Below are 25,976 nucleotides of genomic sequence, written 5' to 3' on the forward strand. Positions count from 1 at the left end.
GGCTGTCTCTAGTTGTGGTGTGTGAGCTTCTCATGGCTGTGGCTTCTCTGGTAGAGCCCAGGTTTAGAGTGTGCGGGCTTCAGTAGTTGCTGCCTGTGGGCTCAATAGTTGCAACATGCAGGCTTCGTTGCCCTGCAGCATGTGGGATCTTCCCAGGCTAGGGCTCTAACCAGTGCCCCTGCATTGTAAGGTGGATTCTTAACCCCTGGACCACCAGGGAAGCCTGCAATTCACTTTTGTATATCTTGCTTTGTATCCTGCAACCTTGCTATAATTACTTTTTAGTTCAAGGAAATTTTCTTTTGTCTGTTCTTTTGGATTTTCTACACAGACAACCACATAATCTTCAAATAGACAGTTTTATTGCCTCCTTCCCAATCCGTCTGCCTTTCATTTATTTCTTTTATTTATTTATTTGGCTGCACCAGAGTTTAGTTGCCTTTTATTTCCTTCTTACTGCATTAACTAGAACTTTCAACATGATGTTTTAGAAGTAGTGAGGAGGCTGTCCTTGCCTGTATCTGATCTTAGTGAGGAAGCATCTAGTTTTTCTCAGTTAAGTATGATGTTAGCTTTGACTTAAAGCATCTAGTTTTTCTCTGTTGAGTATGATGTTAGCTGTTTTGCAGATGTTCTTTATCCAGTGAAGAATCATTTCATTTTTAATCATTGACTATAATAACCAAATCAAGCAGACTTGGTTTTAAATATTGACTTTGCTACTTTCTAGCTGTGTTGACCCTGAATAAGTTAATTACACTTTCTCAACCTTGGATTCCTTAGCTTGAGATTAAAAAACACACACACACACACAAAACACTTTTGAAATTGTGGAAAGGATTGGAATTGGAAAACTCTAAAATCATTCAGAGGTTCAGTTCAGTGGCTCGGTTGTGTCTGATTCTTTGCAACCCCATGGACTGCAGCATGCCAGGCTTCCCTGTCCATCACCAACTCCCGGAGCACTCATTCAGAGGCGAGTGCCTTTAAAAATTGGGGCTGACAGTGGCACTAAACCCGGAAACAGGAAGAAGAGTAAAAGATGGGGAAGAAAGAACCTTTTGAGTACTGGGCAGTGGTAGAAATCGCTAAGAACAGTGGACACATCAAATATGATTCCCCAAACATTGGGATGGATCTGTGTGCCAGTCAGAAGAGAGACAACGCTCTGACTGAGTGCAGACACACAGCCCATCCTTTAGGATGAAAGCTGTGGAACACTGGAGAGAGAACTGAGGTGGAAAACACTCAGGAGGAAAGCAGAGAGATGGACCCATTACTGACTAAACCACTCTCCTGCTCAGTCACCTTGGTCACCCTTCAGAAGACGCCATTCAGGACTCGGGCAGAGGAGTGGGTGGCCAACCTGTCCTGGCCGCTTATCTTCTTGTGGATGCAGCTTTCTTTTATTTCTTCCATAGGGCCCCTTTATCTTCCCCAGCCTTGATACAAGTAAGCTACTAGCTGTGAGGATGGCGATACGTTTCTGTCTCCTCAGAGTGTGTAGAGGCTACCACAGAACTGAGGTAATGGGTTTTGACTCTCTACCGAAGACCCTGTTGGGTCTAGGTGGCCACTTTTGTCTGGCCTTTATTTTTAGCCACATACTTGTTTTCAGGCAGTTGTTTTTTTTTTTCCCAGTAAATATCTGGCTTTAGTATTTGTTTTGTTATTTTCTAGCCTTTAGGTCACTGCTACAGTCATAATTATACTATCCTTTCCCCGACATTATAAATATGTATTGTTTACAAAGTGCCTTTAATCAATCTAGCGTATATTTTCCTAATTATATTAGCCATAATATGCTGATTATTACTATAAAGGAGATAAATATTCAGAATTAGGTCTTCAGCTTCTTGAAACCTTGGTTTTACCTTTTATATTTCTGAAAATAATGACACAAATGAAAAACGTTTAATTTCTGTGTAAGAACCACAGATTGAACCATGAGAGATTCCTCTATACTTGTTTTCCTTTAAATTTCTCTTCATTTAAACAGGCTTAATATTACTTCTTTCCTCACTGTCTGAGGATGATGCAATTTTCTAAATATATGTCACAGCCAGATATTAAATACCAGTTACTGGCTGCAATAGGAAGGAACAATTAACAAAGTGATATATCACTTGCTATTTAAATTCCAATTATAAAAGCTAATTCCTTTCTAATATGATACTCTGTTTTGGTTAAAGCTGTGGTGTCTCCCAAACAAAATGTATGAATTTACACACATACACTTGAACTTTTTAAGCATAGGTATAAACAGCATTTTTTAGGTTATTCAATCAAACCATATCTTTCTTAAATCAACAAATGCTTATTCTTCACAATAGAAGCAAAACTGTTCAGTTTGCCAGTTTCTAGTTCTATCTTTCGTTTATCTGCCAATGAAAGTGAATGGATTGAGGCTCTTAATTTATGCAAGAAATGTAACAACCTGTTCCTAGAAGACACGCATGCATGCATACTAAGTCACTTAAGTTGTGTCTGACTCTTTGCGATGCCATGGATTGTAGCCCACCAGGCTCCTCTGTCCATGGGATTCTCCAGGCAAGAATATTGGGGTAGGTTGCCATGCCCTCCTCCAGGGGTCTTCCTGAACCAGGGATGGAACCCACATCTCTCGTGTCTCCTGCATTGACAGGCAGGTTCTTTACCACTAGCACCACCTGGGAAGCCCAGAAGACATGCTCCTGGCAGCAAACTGAGTGTGCGGTTGCTGTTTTGGGCCTCACCATTGTCTAGAAGACCCTTTTGGAGTCTCTAATGGGAATTGGATTCTTCCTTCCCAGGTGGAAGACCCAGCAGAGACTGACAAGGCTGCTTTTCCCTAAATGTGCAGACGTGGGGGCTGCCCCTTCTCAAGAGCAGCTCCTGCAAGTGAGGAGTTCCAAACAAAAGGGCCCTTTGAACAAGACACTCACAACCTTTATTACTAGAAAACTAGGTCTGGCAGCCCACTTCTGTTTGTCAGAGAGGGTTCCTGGGGTGCCAGCCCCAAAATGAACTGTTTCCAGCATCCTGGTCTGTACTTCAGATTCTTCAGACCACTGCCTGCTCCCCTCATCTCAGTGATCCTCCCTGCAGTCTGGCCTGTGTTGGGCCCTTCTTCCCTCCAAAGGTCCTAGAACTTGCAGTGGCTGGACAGCTTCAGAGGGCAGCTCAAAGCTGTGTCCACTGAGGACTTTTCCTGGCTATGAGGATGCTTCTGAGCAGTTAAAGGAAAATTCTTTCAAGGAACCCTTTCAAAAGTCTCTAGTTTGCCTCAGATTAGGGTTGTAAACACATTTCTCTAGGGGTTAGAGAAGTGAGGGAAGTGGAAGACTGGGTGATGATACGTGGAAATGTGGTAGATTGCAGGGGTCCCCCACCATAGAAGAGGCAGTGATCCTGAGCTGAGCAAACCTTCATGGTCTACGTTTCAGACCCTCTGCCTTTTCAAGAGCAGCCAGCATCCAGATATCATGTGCAGTCTCCCAGTTTAAAGACACACAAACACCATGCTGGCCAAATAGAACCTGTTCGTAGATAGACTTAACTCTGATTCTTTAGTCAGTAACCTCTGACTGTGTTTCACATCAGCACTGTTATTCTCCCCGTGCTCTTCTGCTTGGCTTGAGGCACTGGTTTACCTCCTCACCAGAGGCAACATGTTGAGCATGATAAGCGGAAAGATCAACTTGTACTGTCAGAAACAACAGGGAATTTTGTTGGCATCCTTGGAGGTTCACACGTAGGGTGAGCTTCCTGATTGATGATCTGTGAACACAAGCTCCACTTTCCTTGTAAATAGTTTGGTTTCAAAATGGCTGCAGCAGTTCCAGGCCTCAGGCTTTTATGTAACAACATCCAGAGTGAACAGAAAGTCTCTTCCATAAGCTCTTTCAGAAGAGCAAGTGAGAACCATCTCAGAAACGTCAGTCAATTGCTCCTCAGGTCTCATTGGCCTAAGCTAGGTCATGTGTCTTTTCCTGAACCAATCAGATAAGGGAAGTGAGAAAACCCTTTCACTAACTGAGCTTGAGTCTGGAAGGTAATAGTGGCTTATAGTTTCCTGAGGCTCATGTTCTTTGTGTCCACCTGTGTTTGCACATAACGTTTATGCACTTGCCTGTGCATACCTGAACTGAACAAAACCTGGGTTCTTTTAAGAAAGACAAAGGGGTGTATGAATGCTGGGCAATTAACCGGTAACGTCTTTGCTAATATGGTTTGTATTTTATAAAACTACGTCTCTCTAGATCTGGTATAATGGTCGATAACCCAGTGCTTCTTCCTGCCAGGGTTCAAATTCTAGTATACTGTTTCCTAATCCCCATACCATTGTTTTCTTCTGTCTCTACATAGAGAAAAGGGGAAATATTGCAAATTGGGTTCCTACAACTGCTTGGGCATAGATGTAGGACCGGGTTTGACACACAAACTTAACTTTTCTGAGTCCATTTAAAAAAATCTGTAACATGGGGAGAACATGAGTTACCTGATACTCTACCTGTCATTAGGAGATTAAATGTATGTAATACAGTTCTTGGGGTACAGTAAATGTTCAGTATATAGTAATTATCATTATTATATTCATACCTTCATTCCTGAAGTTACCTATTCAAACCCTAAGTATTGGTTTATAGCAACACATTAAGTGTTTTGGGGATTGGTACTCTTTTCCTCACTTAACCAATAGGTAGCAAAATGTCTTGAATATATGTATGTATAACTGAATCACTTTGTTTTACATGTGAAACTAACATAACATTGTAAATCAACTATATTTCAACAACATTTAAAAAATTTATATAAAAAGGAATTCTTCAGCAAAACAAAAATCTTGACCTGAAGTTTTAGGAATTAGGGATTGAAATCTGCCATACTTTTTCACTGAAGACAAGCCATGGCTGATTTAGTCAGTGGATTTTTCATGTTCTTTTTCTTTAAGCACAAATATATTGTTGTTTTAACTTTGTCATTGAACCAGGGAGTTGAAGTAAATGCATCATCAGCGACTGATGACAAGAGGAGTTAAGCAAAAAAAAAAAAAGAGTTTTTTGTCTCTTTGTTCACTTCTTCTCCCATAAAGGCCAATTCTCAGAAGTGAATACTATTTCTCTTAACTTCCTTGTATCTTGGCTATGAAACTGGAGACAAAGATTTAAGATTATGATAATTCTTTTTTATTACTAGTAATGATATCTTACATTGGTATAGTGCTTTACAGTTTGAAAAAATGCTTTCATGTTTTACAAACCACAGATTTTTAAGGTCTGTGAGATTATGGACTGTGTTTTGCTCATTATTTTTCTCTAATTCCTATCCCAATGCCCATTGTATGACAGATGTTTAACAAATATGTGAATGAGCCTCAAATTAACCCGGTGGGGTAGATTTGGAAGTTATCATTGTTATTCCCCTTTCATGCAAGAAGAAACTAAGTCTCAGAGATTTCATGACTTAAGGCTTTCTAGTACAAACTTTGGGGTGAGGAGGAGAGAGGGATTTTCTGAAAAATAGTCTAGTTTTTTACTGAAAATTAGGTTCTTTTCTAATCTGTGAAAGAGAACCCTGAGATAATGCGGGATTACTGGAAGAAGTTCAGGGATCACATGCAAAATAAGGATTGTCAAAAAAATGGACAGAGGAGGTGGAGAGAGGGCCCAGCCCCCTTCACTGTTTGAGGCTCTTGGTATAAAGAGACTCCACACCAAACCCTCAAACATGGCAGCCTGGTTTAGGTCAGTGTGTTAAACTCTGGTGAGAAACTAGTACTGGATCTTGTTCCCCCAATCTGATTTTGACCAATACTTGTAGAAAACACAGTAAAATAAATTACTATAATTTCTGCACATATGATGGCCCAGTAACAAAGATTTTACATTCTAGCAAGTCCATGGAACACACCTTGACTGGATTGGTTTCAATTTTTAACATACTAAAAATGTGGTAAAGAATCCACTTGCCAATGCAGGAGACACAAGAGATGCAGGTGCGATCCCTGGGTGGGGAAGATCCCCTGGAGGAGAGCATGGCAACCCACTCGAGTATTCTTGCCTGGAGAATCCCATGGACAGAGGAGCCTGGCGGGCTGTGGTCCATGAGGTCACGAAGAGTCAGACATGACTGAGGAGCTGAGTACAGTGCACACAAAAATGTTAAACAGCAATATTTGCAGTGTTTTAGCACAGTCTTTGTAAGTGTCAGTTCACTGCACTGTGGGTTGTGTGGCCCAGTTTTGGGATGTGAGTTTGTGTATGGTAAACTGATTATTCTTTCAACCTTGAGACTATATAACTTCATTTAGAGATGCCATCAAAAGTCTGTATTTCTGGTGCTTTCTTGAGGTGTGGACCGTAACATTCTGCTGACCTTTGTAGAAGGCCCTGCTCACATATTTGTGTCCTATTGTTCTCCACGTGTGTGAAATGCTGTTGTGATTAATAAATCACAACTTGTGTAACAGCTCTAAGGAAGCTAGTTGATTTTTCTTTACTCTTCAGTTGGTACTAAAAATATAACTGCTATCTTGTGGGAGAATCAATGAAATTTTGACATTAAAAAGAAGTCTTTAGTAACCACTTCTCTGTGTAGACCTTGAAGGGTTGGGGTGAAAGTCAACTAATTCTACTATGTTTGAAGAATCTCTACAAATAGGACTAGATGTCTTGCCTGAGGCTCACTGTTAGTTTCCAGAACCTAGGTTTTCCATGAGAGAAAGCAGTGCCTCGTTTTTTTGATTCAGTAACACTGAGTGTGCTAGACTCTGGCTTAGGTAGACACTAAGAGTGTCAACAATGGCCTTTACCATCAGAAACCTCAGGAGGAAACCAATGGAAGGTCTGAGTCGTTCACCGGAGCTCTAGGGGTGAGAGGTGTGGGGTAGTACCACGATCACCCCTAAGCTCATTTGCTGAAGTGAGGTGTGTGGGACTGGCCACTGGACTTCTACACCCTTGCATTACTGATCCCTGGACAAGCTTTTCCAACTCTTGATACTGGGCCCAGGTGGTCTTTTTGTTTAGGCAAGTACTGGGCTTCATGCATAGAAATGAGACTGATAGGAATTTCCATGACTTAAGAGCATTGTCATGCTCTCCAGGCAGGAGTGGAACGGAGCAGAATATGAAGATGTAAACTGGCTTCCTTGGCATGAGGAAACAACACAGCATCTAGAGATGATGAGATTGGCTGACAGCCTGCAGATTCTGTTTCTGTTTCAGATTTTGGGCAGTTTCTGTTCTCTAGGCTGGAAAAATCTTTGATCTTTCTGACTAAGGAATAGACGGTTCAGGCTGGAAAAATCTTTGATCTTTCTGACTGAGGAATAGACAAATCACAGGGGAAAATGGGCATTTTTTTTTTCTTGAGAAAAAAATGCACCTTCTGGATACAGATACAATTTTTGCACTTTTCCCATATTGGGAAAATTTCTCTAGACCAGTGCTTCTCAAACCTGAATTAGCATATAAATAACTGAGAGATCTTGCTGAAGTGTAGGTTAGGTTCACTTGGTCTAGGCCAGTGCCCGGAATTCTGTGTTTCCAACAAGCTCCCTCCTAAGTGATGCTGAGTTTGCTACAATATTGCTGGACTGAGAGTGGTGCTCTGAGGAGCAGAGACCTGGAATCTGTGTGGAAGCCTAGATCCATGGGAACTGGCCTCATCTATTTGGTGGGAGGCATTGATCCCTGTTTCTGATGCAGTTGTATTATGCAGTCACTACATTGTCTGTAGTGGTGTTTCCTTCTCTCAAGGTTCTTAAGTAGTCAGAGATATTGCTTTAGAGTATATATTGGTTGCTGTGCTTAATCATTAAAAAAATCTTTGTTGTGCTTTGGAGTACTACATCTTCTTTAAGGCACAGTGCTAGCAGTTGCTGTCTTGCACAATCAAGGCCTGTTCGATCCCCCATCATTACAAGGCATTGCCTTAACCCATAGGTCTTGAGTGTCTCGCATATGTTGAGGGTAGTCCACCATAGTAAATTCTGCTGTGGAGAGCTTGGCAATCTAATCATAGAATGTTAAATTTGTGTTATGTTCAGTGATTTGATCCTGCAGCTGTATCTAAGATGGACAGGCTGCAGAATAAATCTTTGAAAGGTGCTATATCCATTGATTATATTCTGGACATCAAATTTAGTTGTCATCAGATATAGCTTGTCATTTGAGTGTCCTGGTTTAAAAACTATTACAAAAATCGATCCATTTTGATGTTTTGTCCCTTTTGAGCTACTTCAAATGGGTTCTCTTAGAAAGAAAGAAAAGGTTAAAAGCTCATCCAAATTTATACTCAAAGGTGATTTCAGGAAAATTGAGGCTTCATATCACAGTATGTGCTTATAAGCACTAATCCTTTGTTCAGTGCACTGCATCCCAGGCCAGTGAATGACTTCTTCATCTGGTGGTAGTGGTTTCTAATGAAAAAATAATCATGTAGCATAGATGAAACCAATCTTCCAAAATTGTTTTAAAGTGGGTTGAAAGAGTGGCTCACTTAAGGTCTCTGATTTCTTCATTTATTTTGTAGGTCACATTCCATCCCTGCAACATTCCATGGGTCTGTCAGCAACTTTGATTGAAGCAGAAAGTTATCAAATATCCTGATGAGGGCTTGGAAGGGTCCCTGCTGTTAAGGAGTTTTGTTGGTATTTATCTTCATCAGATTTGGCTGATACGTCTCTTACTCATAGAACTTGAGAGGGAAAGATCAGCTAGCCAACTTAGAATCTAGTCCAACCAACTCATTTTACTGATGTGGAGACAGCTGGGAAGTTTGCTCAAGGTCACCCAGACCTGTCTCTGAAGTCCTGGGCTTCCCCCCAACCCCTGATCTACCACATGCTTTTGTATGTTGATTTATGGATGTGACATGTCTGTGTTTTCTACCTTCCCTGATGGGAATTGGGGTGGTTCCACTGATACATTCATTGCATTTCCATACCATCTAGACCCTGTGTCCTATCAGGGTCGCAGTAGGTTCACCAATGCTCTACAGAGGCAAAATGACACAGAGCCCAGATTCTGCAGCCTGGTGGTCTAGGTCGGATCCTGCTTTGCTCCGTACATGTTTTGTGACTTTGGGCAAGCCACTTAACCTCTCTTTAGATATAAAATGGGGACCTTCCTTGTAGGGCAATAGTGGAGACTGAATGAATGAATACTACAGAACAGCTGGAGCAAGCAGCCAGATGTGTAGTATGTGGAATTGTGTGTGGTTTTGCAAACTATGGATCTCTACTAGGCATTGAGCTGTGAAATCAGTGTTCTGAATCATTAATAGCATTCTAGAAAGTAAATGGCAATACTAGAATTAAGTAGTCAAGAGTGCTGCATCTATGCAGGGCATTATTTGGTGTTCTTTTGGTTTCTTTTTTGGTTTCCCTTTGATTTCGTGTGTGTGTGTGTGTGTGTGTGTGTGTGTGTGTGTTTGTAAAATGACTCACAGTGTGAAAATGAATTTCTCACTGTGGATTGCACTCAAGAGTTTGGAAGTCCTGCTCCAGAGATTGGAATGAGTGAAGTGATTTCTTTACATGCAGACCTATCGGGGTGAATGAGGCACATGTTAGACATGAATGTACAAGGCAAGCTCTGACTGAAACATAAACGTGTTTCTTTTGCAGAGGGAGACCAAAGGGCAGTTTCTTATTGACCACATCTGCAACTACTACAGTTTGCTGGAGAAGGACTACTTTGGCATTCGTTACGTGGACCCAGAGAAGCAGCGGGTAAGAGTTGACCACGATCTAGATCCATTTTGGGGAGGCACTCAGCCTTTGAGGGTGCTGAATAGGTTCTTCTTAGAGCAGCTGTGATGCATTTGACCTCATAATTATTGATCACATGGTTATTGACCAGCACAGGGCATGTGTATATATGTCTGTGTGTGTATAAGAGTATATAAGAGTTTGGCACCATTCTCGCTGGGCTTATTGAGGCAGGGGGAAGGGAAATTTAACCTTAGGCCTTTCCAGAAAGCTGCTCCCCCCTGACTGAAGAGAGAATGTTGTGCTCTTTGAACCTAGAGTGTGCCGAAGCTTCTCAGACAGTCGTTACATAAAATCTCATTATAGAGAAAAAGCCACATTTCACTATAAAAAGCCATTGTTAGGGCAGGTAACAAGGAGGTGATTGCCTGATGAGCATGAGGTTTTCTTTTAGGGTGATGAAAATGTTTGACAATTGATAGATGTGATAGATACACACCATTGTGAATGTTTTAAATGCCACTTAAAATGTATCCTTTAAAATGTTATGTTAGTGAGTATTGCCTCAATTAAAAAAAAAACTTTGGCAGATTTTGAGTAAAGTTACTTTGAAAAGTGTTAGTTTCTCAGCTGTGTCTGACTTTTTGTGACCCCGTGGACTGTAGCCCCCCCAGGCTCCTCTGTCCATGGGATTCTCCAGGCAGGAAGACTGGAGTGGGCTGCCACTTCCTCCTTCAGGGGATCTTCCTGAGACAGGGATCGAACCTGGATCTCCTGTGTTACAAGCAGATTCTTTACCATCTAAGCCACCAGGGAAGCCCAAAAGTTACTTGGAAAGCTTTCTCCTTGGGAACCACCAAATTTGACAGCCCCCTTGTATTTCTTGGAGTAGGCAATGGCAACCCACTCCAGTATTTTTGCCTGGAGAATCCCACGGACAGAGGAGCCTGTTGGGCTACAGTGCATGGGGTCACAAAGAGTCGGACACGACTGAGTGACTGAGTATACTGTATTCCTGTTCGTGGACACATGCATCCTTCCTGGCCTCTGTTGGTGCATGAGTAAGTCTTGCTTTTTGAGCAGGGGTATCAGTCTAAGAGTGTTCAGGTATGACATCTGCCAAACTCACAGTGATATGTGTCCCTCACATTGAAGAGACCCCAGGATTCTCCATCCCAGCTCCTGCCACCTAGGGCTTCTCATTCCTGCATGGGCCCCAGCCATGCCTAAAAAGGCCCTGTATCTGCTCCAGTCTCTGCTCTTACCCTGCCTTACTGATAAGCATGGCAGTGTGTGAAGGAATCAGCTGGGGGGTGACTACCCTTTTTAATTGGCTCTCCTCCTTACCGGTGGCCCTGGTCATCTTCCTATTTCTTTTTCCCCTCCTAGTTCTTGGACCTTATACAGTGAGGGAGAGGCTCACAGAGTGTATTTTTGTGAAGGAGGAGGATATTGAAGGGATAGATTAGTTTTCTGAAACATGGAGAATCTTATTTGCATTTCAGTAGGACCTTATCTTCTATAAAGGGATATAAGACAGTGGCTCAGAAGAAGGAGGTTTTGGTTTCCTGTAGCGCTTGCAGGAACCCTTGAATGAACCAAGTATTTACCTGAGTGAGAGGAAGGTAGCAGGACGCTGTGAGGATGTGGGGCTGCTATGAGATCATGGAGGGGAACATGGTGTTTACTTTTGAGTAACAGTGACTCCCAGACTAGCCCTGCAACTAACTCAGTTTAGATGTTTGCTAAAATCGGTTAGTATGGACCTTATTCTAGACCTCCTGAATCAGAATTCCTGCGGCTAGGGCCAGGAATAGGTATTTTCATTCATCTTGATTCTAATTTTGATGCAGCCATCCTAGCTTTGACTTCTGACCAGTGTTGGAAACTATGGCATAAAGACATTCATAGACATAATTTCTTATGGTCTATGAAGATATTATTCTTGTATGGAGACAGTTCAAACCTATGTCTCTTGCGTCTCCTGCATTGGCAGGTGGATTCTTTACCACTAGCGCCACCTGGAAGCCCCATGGAGAGAGAAACCGGCTCAAAAACATTGTTACTTGCCCAAGTAGTGAGTAGCGAAGTGATGAAGTAAGTACTTGAATTTAGAATTATGGTTCAGAGCTCCCCTGGCCACACAGACTCTATGAACATCATCAGTCATCTAACCACTGCTATTTTTATGCAAAATTAACAGCCTACCTGCAGAAGTAATTCTAGCTACCATTATTTGAGAATTTATCATATGTCAGGAATTTTACTCATATGGTCTTTAGTCTTCCCCAGAACACTTCAAGGAAGGGGGAAACTGAGGAACAGAGATACAGTTACAGCTAGTAATTGTAGGAGGAAGAACGGGATTTAAAACCACACTATTTCCATTTTATCTTTCAAGTGAAAATTTGAAACACAGCCTAAATTAGGAACCTATGAATCTTTTTGGCAAGGGGCTATACAGAAAATATTTCCAGCTTTGTTTGGTGACTGATAAAACTTCTGTTGCGGTTCTTAAGTAATTAAATTATAATGGAACATGGCCGTAGACAGTACCTAAAGTAGTGGATGTGTGTGTGTTCGAGTCAAACTTTTTCTCCGGTGAAAGTATTTCACAAAAAAGACAATTGGCCATGGTTTGCTGACGCTTGGCCTAGACAATCACTGAATGTCACTTAAATGCATTAGCCTTTTTTTGTCCCTCTTAACCCTCTCACTGGGGAGATTCTGGATAAAACATTAATAAGCAAAGTCTTTTGAATTGGACTCAGATATACATATGAATTCATGTTCTTAAATATACATAGATAAATACAGAAATAAAGATGTATGTGTATTAAGGTGGAGGGCTAGTATGTATATGTATATTTCCACGTTCCATCCATGGAGGTGGCTTAGAGGCAATGTACCACAGTAGTAATGAGCACACCTAGCTCTCAGATCTTGGTTTCAAATACCATGTTAATAAAAGGAAGGAGAGCTTCTTGCGGAAATGGCTGATTCTAGAGCCAGTATAGGGAAATAACAAGGTGAGCCTGGAGCATCATGTGGCACCAGGAAATTTAAAAAAAAAAAATACTCAAAAACCCAAAATGTGGAGCACTAGGAAAGGCACTGAGCCAACGTGAAAGAACTGCCAGTGACCAGAACTGAAACGACTGAAGTGACCAATACAGTAATAGTATTGAATTATAATCCTTAGAATAAAATAAATATTCATGAGTCCATACTGATATAAATAAATAACTGAATAGATAAATAAAAGCGGGAGAAGTGGTAGCTCTTCCTTACAGAGCAGTTCCAATTAATAAATATAGAGAGCATGAGAGAAATAAAAAGTCAGAGTGCTAAAATAATAATTGCTATGGGCAAGATCCATTGACCAATGCTAAAATTAGTGGACAAAAGTTTGAGGAGAATCAAGATATTTGTGCAGTCTCAAGGTATCCTTTCCCCCAACCCACCCTCAGCCTGGTATTTTTTTAATTACAAGAGGAAAAAGAATAACTTTATAGTGGAGAAACTTAGCAGACATCACTTTAACCAAGCAATCAGGATTAACATCAGCAATAAAAAGCCTTGCCAACATCATGGACTCCCAGATACCAAGCGCTGAGAAGGGCACTCTTTCTCTGCGGTATTCTTTGCAATAATGCATAATTTCATTCAATTCTTGAGGGAACATCAGACAAACTAAAGGGAGAGACATTCTCCAAAACAATTCACCCACACCCTTCAAGAATGTTCAGGTCATGAAGGACAAGAAAGATTGGGAAACTCTCACAGATTAGAGAGCTGCATCAACTAAGACAATGTGGAATCCTGAACTGGATACTGGAACAGAGAAAAGTGTAGGAGTGGGAAAACTGGTGAACTCCAGGTTAAGTCTGTAGCTTAGTTAATAATATTGGGTTAATATTAGTTTCTTAATTTTGATAATTGCTCTATGGCTATATAAGATGCTAACACTAGAAAAAGATGAGGCACGTTTTCTGTATGTCTAAAATTATTTTTTTAACTTGAAGTTTCTGGGTTGATGTGCTTGTTGTTGTTTATATTTTGGTGTGGCTTAGCTTAATTTTTAGTGTCCAGATTCAGGTAGTAGATTAGTGGAAACAATAAGGGCCATTCCAAAACAAAACCATCTTCTCTGATGTATTCACTAAATTGCTTAGAGGGCTGCCTGAATAATTGTTTTTCCTGTAGTTTAGCTGTTATTGCCTTTTGATTTTTGAGGATGCAATGTGAGTGTAACTTCCACATGGATTGCAGAGTAGTTACTATTATATGAACTTTGTACTCAGAAAGAGGCTTGGACTTTTTACTTAGATGCTTGGACTTTGTAATCACATGGATGCAAATTAAATCCCATCTCTGTTGGTTAATAAGTGTGATCTTGACCAAGTTATGAGCTTTTCTGAGTCTTTGTCCTGATTGTTCATATAGATAACAACACCTACATATGAAATTGATATGGGAATTAGATATGATATGTAAATACTTAATAAATGATATATATAGAGTACATAGCATGTGTTATTTTTATTATTGATTGTTATTATTACTATTACTATGCATTAGCTGGGCTTCCCAGATGGAGCTAGCGTTAAAGAAATCGCCTACCAATGCAGGAGACATAAGAGACGTGGGTTCAATCCCCGAGTCTGGAAGATCCCCTGGGGATGGCATGGCAACCAACCCACTCCAGTATTCTTGCCTGGAGAATCCCATGGACCAAGGATCCTGGCAGGCTACAGTTCACAGGGTCTCAAAGAGTCAGACATGACTGAAGCGACTTAGCATCCTTGTACACATGCATTAGCTAGGTCTAGGTGAGGCAATTACATGAGAAAATACAGCCATGATTGGCAAGCCTAAAACCTAGAAATGTTAATGATAACTTTTTTCAAAGGCAGATGGCCATTATTATGATCTTTGCGGAGAGAAGAGGGAGGAAGAAAACCTTGAATAATTAGAAAAAGGGCTCAAAGACACAGCGATATGCTGATATGAGAATCTTAAGCAGAGATTAGTTGACAAACGTTAGTTTATTTTTTGTTTGTTTTTAACCAGCTTGTGTGCCTTTTCTCCATGGAAAATATTGAATTATTTAGATAGAAAGCTAACCAAGAAAAAATCAAGTTAGTTAGAAAGGCTGATGTGGAACTTATTCTGCTGTGGGAGGTGGTGGTTTGCCTACCACTCTTCACAATTTGATTTACAGTACACTATTGTGGAATATTAAATATTTAGCATTATTACATTTGGAATACCATATGTTTGACAAGATGTCTTGTGTCCCATATGCTGTGAGAGTGGTGAGGTCTGAATCAGTAAATGATGACTATCTTTACTATTTAATAGCAAAGGCCCAGAATTTCCATTATTTTAAAATATTGATGTAAGAAGGGACAAACTGATACTGGTCAATAAAACCCTCTCTAATGCCTACCACATTTATCTTCTAAAGAACTCATATAATCTTAGTTGCCTAAGATTAGGAAGAAATTGAGTAGTATTCTCCTCATTTACTGAAAGAGAAAGCTGAGACAACAAGTGTGGAAAGTCTTGGGAGAAATAATTCCAGAAGAAAAAGATCTTATTTGGCTTATCCAAGTATTTTTTTCTTAAATGTAGTGCAGTCTTTCTACCTCTTCTGCTCTGGTGCTGAGGTAACTTCTCTTTGGAAAGATGAAATTTTGAAATAATTAGTTGGGTTTCATAATTCTACTTCTGTGGCTTTGATTTGTTATGTCCATCCTCTGATTTTCTTTCTTATTCTTCTTCATCTCCCTTTTCCCCAAATCCAGCTAGGGAAGTCACCCCCACTACTTTAGAGCTAAGGATGTACCCCAGCCCTAGCCAGCCAGAGGAGGAATTATACCAGGACTTTGTTATAGGTAGTTGGTTTATAGATTTCAGGGAGACTGAACCCAATGCTTTTTATTTTTAACTTCCCTATCTCTAAGCATCTGTTTAACCCACTTACATGAGTGCCATTGACTTTTCTAACTTAAGGGCTATTCTGACACATACCCAAGGACAGCAAATTTACCTTGTAAAACCACACCTCTGGGGCAGTCTCTGCAAGCACCCTTGTTTTAGGGCATTCTGTGTCATGTGGCCACTGGACATCCTTTCTGATAGGATGACCTAGGAAATCATGGAAGCAGGGATATGCTGAACTTCCTCCAAATATAATTACAGCCTTGAGGTTTTTGTGTTGGCAGCCAGAAAGAACTAGTGAGCCTATCAGTGAGTTTTGTTAACAATGGGAAAAGACCTTGCCTGTGTTAGAGCAATTTGCTTTTGTTGGAGGTACCTTTGGGGGAGGACATGGAATGGAAAAAGAAACAGGCCCAGTGATTTGAAGTTTCACTCTGGGGATGGTGCCAGGAAGCTAGATAGCATTATGTCCCACCAGCTGCTCCTTCCATTGAAAGGCTGCTTTCTGCTCCTGGGGAAATTGCTTCACAGATGCTTGAAACTAGGAATGAGAGGGGTACCTGAGATCTAGGACAACCCTAAATTGAAGAGGAGGATTGTACTTCTGCCTTAAGTCACTGGTCATGAATTTGTCTGCTTAATGAGTCCTCTTTTTTAAAAAAACATTTTTTTAATTAGAGGATAATTACCTTACAATATTGTGATGGCTTTTGCTTTATATCAACATGAATAGACATTAGGTATACATGTGTACCTTCCCTCTTGAGCCCTCCTCCCATCTCCCTTCCAATCCTACCCCTCTAGGTTGTCACAGAGCAAATGATTCCTCTTTTATATTTAAGTTTCAGGGGTATCAAAAATCAAGATTACTTGGATGTCTGTTTCAGGAGAGGTATGGACAAGTAACCTGGCTTTGCAGGAAAAGACTTTGGGTATTCAAGTTACAAAGAATACATCACTATCATAACAGCTTGAGAACCAGATATGTTGTCAGTAATTTAATTGTGGTCCAAGGTATTAACGCTGACAGATTTTGAGAAATTGTCATACTCTTTCAGAAGAAAGCAGAATTTGATGTTTAACTAAGATGATTGCTTGCCAGTGACTCTGTCTACATACACCTGATGTCTTCTTCTTGGAAGGAATGGGATGCCTGATAAAGAGGTTGCAATCTGAAAGTCACTTAGCCAACTGAGATATCATAATTTTAGTGACAGGGAGGAGCAAACTCATGAGCTGGTCATCTTGTTCAGGTCAAAATGCAGAAATAAGGAAGAACTTCTTGGAATATGCAGAGTAGGAAGATCCTGAGCTTACCTTCTTTTGTGGGCACATCATAATTGCAACTGCTAAAGGGTGGCTATCTATGAAAACAAGCTGATGGAGAAAAGATCTTTCACAGTTAAAGATACAGAGAAAGAACTACAATGTGACAGGTAGAAGAGATGGTTACACAGAACTGTCACACCCAGGGGAAGCAATCCAAAAACAACAGGATAGTCACAATTGTAGAGGTTTTCTTCAAGAAGTGAAGACCCTGAGCCCCATACCAGGTTTCCCAGCCTGGAGTCCTGAACCAGGAAGATGGTCCCCTTAGAACCTCTGATTTTGAAGATGAGCAGGGCTTGCATATGGGAGAGCCAGAGGAATGTAGGAAACAGATCCTGCTCTTAAATGTTGCGTTTTATATAAGTATAAAATCTCATATACTCCAAATCCCACTACAGAGGCTGTAATTTGAAAGGATCCTGGGTCAGATTCAGTTGCTGATCTTAGAGAGCCTCCTGGAGAGGCAGAGGCAATTGGGACTCCTGCTAGGGACATAGACACTGGTAGCAGCCGTTTTGGAAAGCTCATTCTATCACAAGGACAATATATATATTCTATCGCAATATTAATATATTGCCAAGCACCATTTTGGAGCCCTTCTCTTACCTATCAGCATTGGGGGCATACCTTTCCACCAGTGGGCTGGCACCAACCTGGGGACCCTCTGGGCCCTGCAGCTAGTGCCTCAGAACCTGGCCTCTCCCACCACCCCAGACCCTGCAGCCAGATTTCTTGATACCCAGCCCTGCCCACCTTCAGGCTCACACCAGCTGCAGGACCCTTTAGGACTCTGCACAGTCAGCTATGCTGAGACCTGGCCCTTCCTACCAGTGGGCCAGCAGCCAGTGAAGCAGGGCTTGACAGCCAACTATGCCAGGCACCAGCCTTTCCTATGAGCATGCCCACAACAGTCAACTCTGCAATGACAAAAAGTGGGAAAAAGACCTAAACTGACCTTTCTCTCCAAAGAAGACATACAGATGGCTAACAAACGCATGAAAAGATGCTCAACATCGCTCATTATTAGAGAAATGCAAATCAAAACCACAGTGAGATATCACCTTACACCGGTCAGAATGGCCATCATCAAAAAGTCTACAAACAATAAATGCTGGAGAGGGTGTGGAGAAAAGGGAACCCCCTTGCATTGCTGGTGGGAATGTAAATTGATGCAGCCGCTATGGAAGACAGTATGGAGATTCCTTTAAAAACTAGGAATAAAACCACCACATGGCCCAGAAATCCCACTCCTAGGCCTATACCCTGAGAAAACCAAAATTGAAAGACACATGTACCCCAATGTTCATTGCAGTACTATTTACAATAGCTAGACCATGGAAGCAACCTAGATGTCCATTGACAGGTGAGTGGACGAAGAAGCTGTGGTATATATACACAATGGAATATTACTCAGCCAAAGAAAGGAATGCATTTGAATCCGTTTTAGTGAGGTGGACCGACCTAGAGCCCATTGTACAGAGTGAAATACATCAGAAAGAGAAAGATAAATGTCATATACTGACACATATATATGGAATCTGGAAAGATTGTACTGATGAATTTAGTTGCAGCGCAGCAATGGAGAAACAGACATAGAGAACAGACTTATGGACACAAGGGGAGGGGAAGAGGGAGATGTATGAAGAGAGTAACATGGAAACTTACATCACCATATGTAAAATGGAGAGCCAATGGAAACTTGCTGTATAACTCAGGAATCTCAAACAGGGGCTCTGTAACAATCTAGAAGGATGGGATGGGGAGGGAGATGGGAGGGAGGTTCAAGAGGGAGGGGGCATATGTGTACCTATGGCTGATTCTTGTTGATGTTTTACAGAAAACAACAGAATTCTGTAAAACAATTATCCTTCAATTAAAAAATAAATTAATTTTTTAAAAGTAATTAAATGTAAATGGACTAGATGCTCCAATCAAAGGATACAGTGTGGCTGAATGGATTAAAAAAATAAGACCAATATATATCCTGTCTACAAGAGTTTCACTTCAGATCTAAACACACTCACACAGACTGGAAGTGAGGGGATGGAAACAAGTATTTGTGCAAATTAAATGAAGAAAGAAAAAGCTGGAGTAGCAAGACTTCTATCAGACAAAATCAGTTTTAAAACAAAACTATAAGAAGAGACAAAGAGAGATATTACATAATGATCAAGTGATCAATCCAAGAAGAAGACAGAAGAATTATAAATATATAGGACTTCCCAGGTGGCACTGGTGGTAAAGAATCCACTTGCTAATGCAGGAGATACAGAGTCATTGGTTTGATCCCTGGGTTGGGAAGATCCCCTGGTATAGGAAATGGCAACCTGCTCCAGAATCCTTGCCTGGAAAATTACACAGATGGAATGGTCTAGTGACAACTGAGTGACTGAGTCCACATACACACACACACGCATCCAATAGAGGAGCACCTAAATACATAAATATTAACAGATATATAGAGAAATTGACAGTAACACAGTAATAGTAGAGGAATTTAAACACCCCAGTTACATCAATGGACAGATCATCCAGCCAGAAAATCAATAAGGAAACACTGGCCTTAAACAATACTCAAGACCAGTGGACTATATATATGTATGTATACACACACACACACACACACACACACACACACACATACACATATATGGCAACTGCATACACAGTTTTTCAAGTGTACGTGGAACATTATCCAGGATAGATTACATGCTATGCCACCAAACAAGTCTCAGTAAGTTTAAGAAGATTGAAATCGTATCAAGCACCATTTCTGACCACAGTGCTGTAAGACTAGAAATCAACTGCAGGAAAAAACTGAAAAACAAAACAAAAACATGAATGTGTAGAGGCTAAACAATATGCCACTAAACAACCAATGTGTCAGTGAAAAAAAATCAAAGAGGAAATTTTAAAAATGGAAAAAGAATGATCCAAAGTCTATGGGACGCAGCGAAAACAGCTTCAAGAGGGAATTGTATAGTGATATAAGCATACCTCAGAAAACAGGAAAATTCTCAAACAACCTATAATATCTAAAGGAATTAGCAAAAGGGCAAGCAAAACTCAAAGTTATAAGAAGGAAAGAAATAATAAACATCAGAGCAGAAGTAAATGAGATAAAGACTAGAAAAACAATGAAAAAAATTAATGAAACTAAGAGCTGGTTCTTTGTAAACATGATAAACCAGACTCATCAAGAAAAAAAAAAAACAGGGGAAGAGCCTAAATAAGTAAAATCAGAAATGAAAGAAGAGAAATTACAGTGAACACCATAGAAATACAAGGGATCATAAGAGCTGGCCGCAAGGAACTACCCCACGTCCAAGGTCAGGGGGTGGCTGCGCTTTGGTGGAGCAGCCGTGAAGAGATACCCCATGTCCAAGGTAAGAGAAACCCATGTAGCTGAGAGAGGCATCGGAGGGCAGACAGACTGAAACCACAATCACAGAAAACTAGCCAATCTGATTACAAGGACCACAGCCTTGTCTAACTCAATGCAACTAAGCCATGCCATGTGGGGCCACCCAAGATGGACGGGTCATGGTGGAGAGGTCTGACAGAATGTGGTCCACTGGAGAAGGGAATGGCAAACCACTTCAGTATTCTTGCCTTGAGAACCCCATGAACAGTATGAAAAGGCAAAAAGATAGGACGCTGAAAGATGAACTCCCCAGGTCGGTAGGTGCCCAATATGCTACTGGAGATCAGTGGAGAAATAACTCCAGAAAGAATGAAGGGATGGAGTTAAAGCAAAAACAACACCCAGTTGTGGATGGGACTGGTGATAGAAGCAAGGTCTGATGCTCTAAAGAGCAATATTGCATAGGAACCTGGAATGTTAGGGTCCATGAATCAAGGCAAAGTGGAAGTGGTCAAACAGGAGATGGCAAGAGTGAACATCGATGTTCTAGGAATCAGCAAACTAAGATGGACTGGAATGGGTGAATTTAACTCAGATGATCGGTATATCTACTACTGTGGGCAGGAATCCCTTAGAAGAAGTGGAATAGCCATCACAGTCAACAAAAGAGTACAAAATGCAGTACTTGGATGCAATCTCAAAAATGACAGAAATATCTCTGTTTGTTTCCAAGGCAAAACATTCTATATCACAGTAATCCAAGTCTGTGCCCTGACCAGTAACACTGAAGAAGCTGAAGTTGAATGGTTTTATGAAGACCTACAAGACCTTTTAAAACTAACACCCAAAAAAGATGTCCTTTTCATTATAGGGGACTGGAATGTGAAAGTAGGAAGTCAAGAAACACCTGGAGTAACAGGAAATTTTGGCCTTGGAGTACAGAATGAAGCAGAGCAAAGGCTAACAAGTTCTGCCAAGAAAATGCACTGGTCATAGCAAACACCCTCTTCCAACAACACAAGAGAAGACTACACATGGACATCACCAGATGGTCAACACCAAAATCAGAGTGATTATATTCTTTGCAGCAAAAGGTGGAGAAGCTCTATACAGTCAGCAAAAACAAGACCAGGAGCTGACTGTGGCTCAGATCATGAACTCCTTATTGCCAAATTAAGACTTGAAGAAAGTAGGGAAAACCACTAGACCATTCAGGTGTGACCTAAATCAAATCCCTTATGATTATACAGTGGAAGTGAGAAATAGATTTAAGGGACTAGATCTGATAGACAGAGTGCCCGATGAACTATGGACAGAGGTTCATGACATTGTACAGGAGACAGGGATCAAGACCATCCCCATGGAAAAGAAATGCAAAAAAGCATTTGATCAAAAGGCTGTCTAAAGAGGCCTTACAAATAGCTGTGAAAAGAAGAGAAATGAAAAGCAAAGGAAAAAAGGAAAGATATTCCCATTTGAATGCAGAGTTCCAAAGAATAGCCAGAAGAGATAAGAAAGCTTTCCTCAGTGATCAATGCAAAGAAATAGAGGACAACAACAGAATGGGAAAGACTAGAGATCTCTTCAAGAAAATTAGAGATATCAAGGGAATATTTCATGTAAAGATGGGCTCAATAAAGGACAGAAATGGTATGGACCTAAGAGAAGCAGAAGATATTAAGAAGAGGTGGCAAGAATACACAAGAAGAACTGTGAAAAAAAGATCTTCAGACCCAGATAATCACAATGGTGTGATCACTCACCTAGACCCAGACATCCTGGAATGTGAAGTCAGGTGGGCCTTAGAAAGCATCACTACAAAGCTAGTGGAGGTGATGGAATTCCAGTTGAGCTCTTTCAAATCCTACAAGATGATGCTGTGAAAGTGCTGCACTCAATATGCCAGCAAATTTGGGAAACTCAGCAGTGGCCCCAGGACTGGAAAAGGTCAGTTTTCATTCCAGTCCCAAAGAAAGGCAATGCCAAAGAATGCTCGAACCACCGCACAATTGCATTCATCTCACATGCTTGTGAAGCAATGCTCAAAATTCTCCAAGCCAGGCTTCAGCAATACGTGAACCCTGAACTTCCAGATGTTTAAGCTGGTTTTAGAAAAGGCAGAGGAGCCAGAGATCAAATTTCCAGCATCCATTGGATCATAGAAAAAGCAAGAGAGTTCCAGAAAAACATCTATTTCTGCTTTATTGACTACGCCAAAGCCTTTAATTGTGTGGATCACAATAAACTGTGGAAAATTCTGAAGGAGATGGGCATACCAGACCACCTGACCTGCCTCTTGAGAAACCTGTATGCAGGTCAGGAAGCAACAGTTAGAACTGAACATGGAACAACTGACTGGTTCCAAATAGGAAAAGGAGTATGTCAAGGCTGTATATTGTCACCCTGCTTATTTAACTTCTATGCAGAGTACATCATGAGAAACACTGGGCTGGAAGAAGTACAAGCTGGAATCAAGATTGCTGGGAAAGATATCAGTAACCTCAGATATGCAGATGACAGCACCGTTATGGCAGAAAGTGAAGAAGAACTAAAGAGCCTCTTGATGAAAGTGAAAGAGGAGAGTTAAAAAGTTGGCTTAAAGCTCAACATTCAGAAAACTAAGATCATGGCATGTGGTCCCATCATTTCATGGGAAATAGATGGGGAAACAGTGGAAACAGTGGCAGTCTTTATTTTGGGGGGCTCCAAAGTCACTGCAGATGGTGATTGCAGCCATGAAATTAAAAGCCGCTTACTCCTTGGAAGGAAAGTTATGACCAACCTGGATAGCATATTTAAAAGCAGAGACATTACTCTGTTAACAAAGGTCTGTCTAGTCAAGGCTATGGTTTTTCCAGTGGTCATGTATGGATGTGAGATTTGGACTATAAAGAAAGCTGAGTGCCGAAGAATTGATGCTTTTGAACTATGGTGTTGGAGAAGACTTGAGAGTCCCTTGGACTGCAAGGAGATCCAACCAGTCCATCCTGAAGGAGATCAGTCCTGGGTGTTCATTGGAAGGACTGATGTTGAAGCTGAAACTCCAATACTTTGGCCATCTGATGTGAAGAGCTGACTCATTGGAAAAGACCCTGATGCTGGGAAAGATTGAGGGCAGGAGAAGGGGATGACAGAGGATGAGATGTTTGGATGGCATCACCAACTCAATGGACATTGGTTTGGGTAGACTCCGGGAGTTGGTGATGGACAAGGAGGCCTGGTGTGCTGCAGTTCATGGGGTCTCAAAGAGTCAGACATGACTGTGCGACTGAACTGAACTGAAGAACAATTATAAGCCAATGAAATAGACATCCTAGAATAAATGGATAAATTCCTAGAAATGTACAATTTTCCAACTCTGAATCAGTATGAAATAGAAAATATGAACAGACCAATTATCAGTAATGAAAATGAATCAGTAATTAAGAAAAACCTCCCAACACATAAAAGCCTAGGACCAGATGGCTTCTCAGAATTCTGCAAAGCATTTAACACTTATTCTTTCAAATTATTCCAAGAAATTGAGGAGATAGGAATGCTTCTGAACTTATTCTATGAGGCCATCATCATCCTGACACCAAAACCAGACCAAGTCACCACAAAAAAGAAAATTACAGGCCAGTATCACTGATAAACACAGATTAAAAAATCCTCAACAAAATACTAGCAACCCAAATTCAGTGATACATTAAAAAGATCATGTACCACGATCAAGTGGGAGTTAGGCCAGAGATGCAGGGATTGTTCAATATCTGTAAATCATTGTGATACATCACATTAATGAATTGAATAATACAAATTATATGATCATCCTAATAGATGCAGAAAAAGCTTTGATAAAAGTTCAATTCTATTTATGAACTGAAAAAACTCTTAACAAAGTGGGTATATGAGAACATACTTTACATGGTAAAGGCCATATATGACAAGCCCATAGCTAACATTGTACTCCACAGTAAAAAGCTGAACACTTTAAGGGTAGGAACAACACACGGATACTCACTCTCACCACTTTTATTCAAGTCCTAAGCACATCAGTTGGACAAGAAAAAGAAATAAAAGCAAAGAAAAATGTTAAGGAAAAAGAATAATGTTACTGAATGCAGATGACATGATACTATATATAGAAAACCCCAAAGTCACCACCAAAAAACTGTTAGAACTAATAAATGAATTCCTTAAAATTGTAGGATACAAAATTAACATACAGAAATCTGGTGTGTTATTTTATACTAAGAATAAACTATCAGAAAGAGAAATTAAGAAAATAATCCCATTTACCATTGCATTGAAAAGTATTAAATACAGAGAAAAAATTAACTAAAGAGCTAAAAGACCTACACTCAGAAAACTATAAGACATTGATAAAAGAAATTGAAGACAACGCAAACAAATGGAAAGTTACAGTGTTATCATGGATTAGAAGAACTGACATTGTTGAAATGACCATTCTTCCGAAGGTAATCTACAGATTCAGCACAATCCCTATCAAAAAACCAATTACATTTTGTACAGAACTAGAACAAATAATTTTAAAATTTGTATAGAATCAAAAGACCCTGAATAGCTAAAACAATCTCAAGAAAGAACAAAGCTAGAGATATCATGCTCTCATTTCAAATTATATTATAAAGCTATAATAATCAAAGCAGTATGGTACTGACATGAAAACAGACACATGGATCAATGGAACAGATTGGAGATCCAAGAAATAAACCCACATTTATATGGTAAATTAATCTATAACAAATGAGGCAACCATATACAATGTGTAAAAAAAATAGACTCTTCAATAAATGGAGATAGGAAAATTGGACAGCTACATGCAAAGAAATCATACTGTCCTACTTTTTCACACCATACACAAAAATAAATTCAAAATGGATTAAAGACTTAAATGTAAGACCTGAAACCATAAAACTCCTAGAAGAAAACATAGGCAGTATGCTCTTTGGCATCAATCTTAGCAATATTTTTTGGATCTGTCTCCTCAGTCAAGGGAAACAAAAGCAAAAATAAACAAATGGGATTATATTAAACTAAAAAATTTTTGCACAGTAAAGTAAACTGTCAGTGAAATGCAGCCTACTGAATTGGAGCATATGTTTGCAAAGATATCCAATAAGAAGATAATAGCCAAGATATACAAAGGACTCATACAGCTCATGATCAGAAAAACAAACCATATTAAAAAGTGAGCAGAGGACCTGAATAGATATTTTTCCAAGGAATACATACAAATGGCCAACAGGCACATGAAAAGCTACTCAAAATCATGAATTATCAGAGAAGTGCAAATTAAAACCACAGTGAGACATCACCTCACATCTGTTGAAATGACTGTAATCAAAAAGATAACAAACACAAACTGTTGATGGGGGTATGGAGAAAAGGAATCTCATGCACTGTTGGTGGAGATGTATATCGGTGCAGCCACTATGGAAAACACTAGAGATTCCTCAAAAAGTTAAAAGTGACTGTCATATGATTCAGCACTTTCCCTTGTGGGTTCCTACTTAAATAAAACAAAAACACTAATGTGAAAAGATATACATACTCCAGTGTTCATTGAAGCACTATTTACAGAAGCCAATATGAAAGCAACCTAAGTGTCCACCAACAGATGAATGGATAAAGATG

General features: G+C 40.3%; 1 protein-coding gene across 6 annotated transcripts in view; it reads left to right on the plus strand.

The window, feature by feature from the left end:
* FRMD3 (FERM domain containing 3) overlaps positions 1-25,976 on the plus strand; it is a 329,624-nt gene that overhangs the window by 140,320 nt on the left and 163,328 nt on the right. For 5 of the 6 annotated variants that reach the window (XM_070459579.1, XM_070459580.1, XM_070459583.1 and 2 more), the window contains one exon: positions 9,614-9,718. In XM_070459579.1, coding sequence (XP_070315680.1) covers positions 9,614-9,718 — 105 coding nt within the window. Of the gene's footprint in view, positions 1-9,613; positions 9,719-25,976 lie in introns of those variants that run through there. The other variant, XM_070459584.1, reaches the window with a different exon arrangement.

The sequence above is a fragment of the Odocoileus virginianus genome, chromosome 31, assembly GCF_023699985.2.
Source record: "Odocoileus virginianus isolate 20LAN1187 ecotype Illinois chromosome 31, Ovbor_1.2, whole genome shotgun sequence".
Lineage (NCBI taxonomy): Eukaryota > Metazoa > Chordata > Mammalia > Artiodactyla > Cervidae > Odocoileus > Odocoileus virginianus.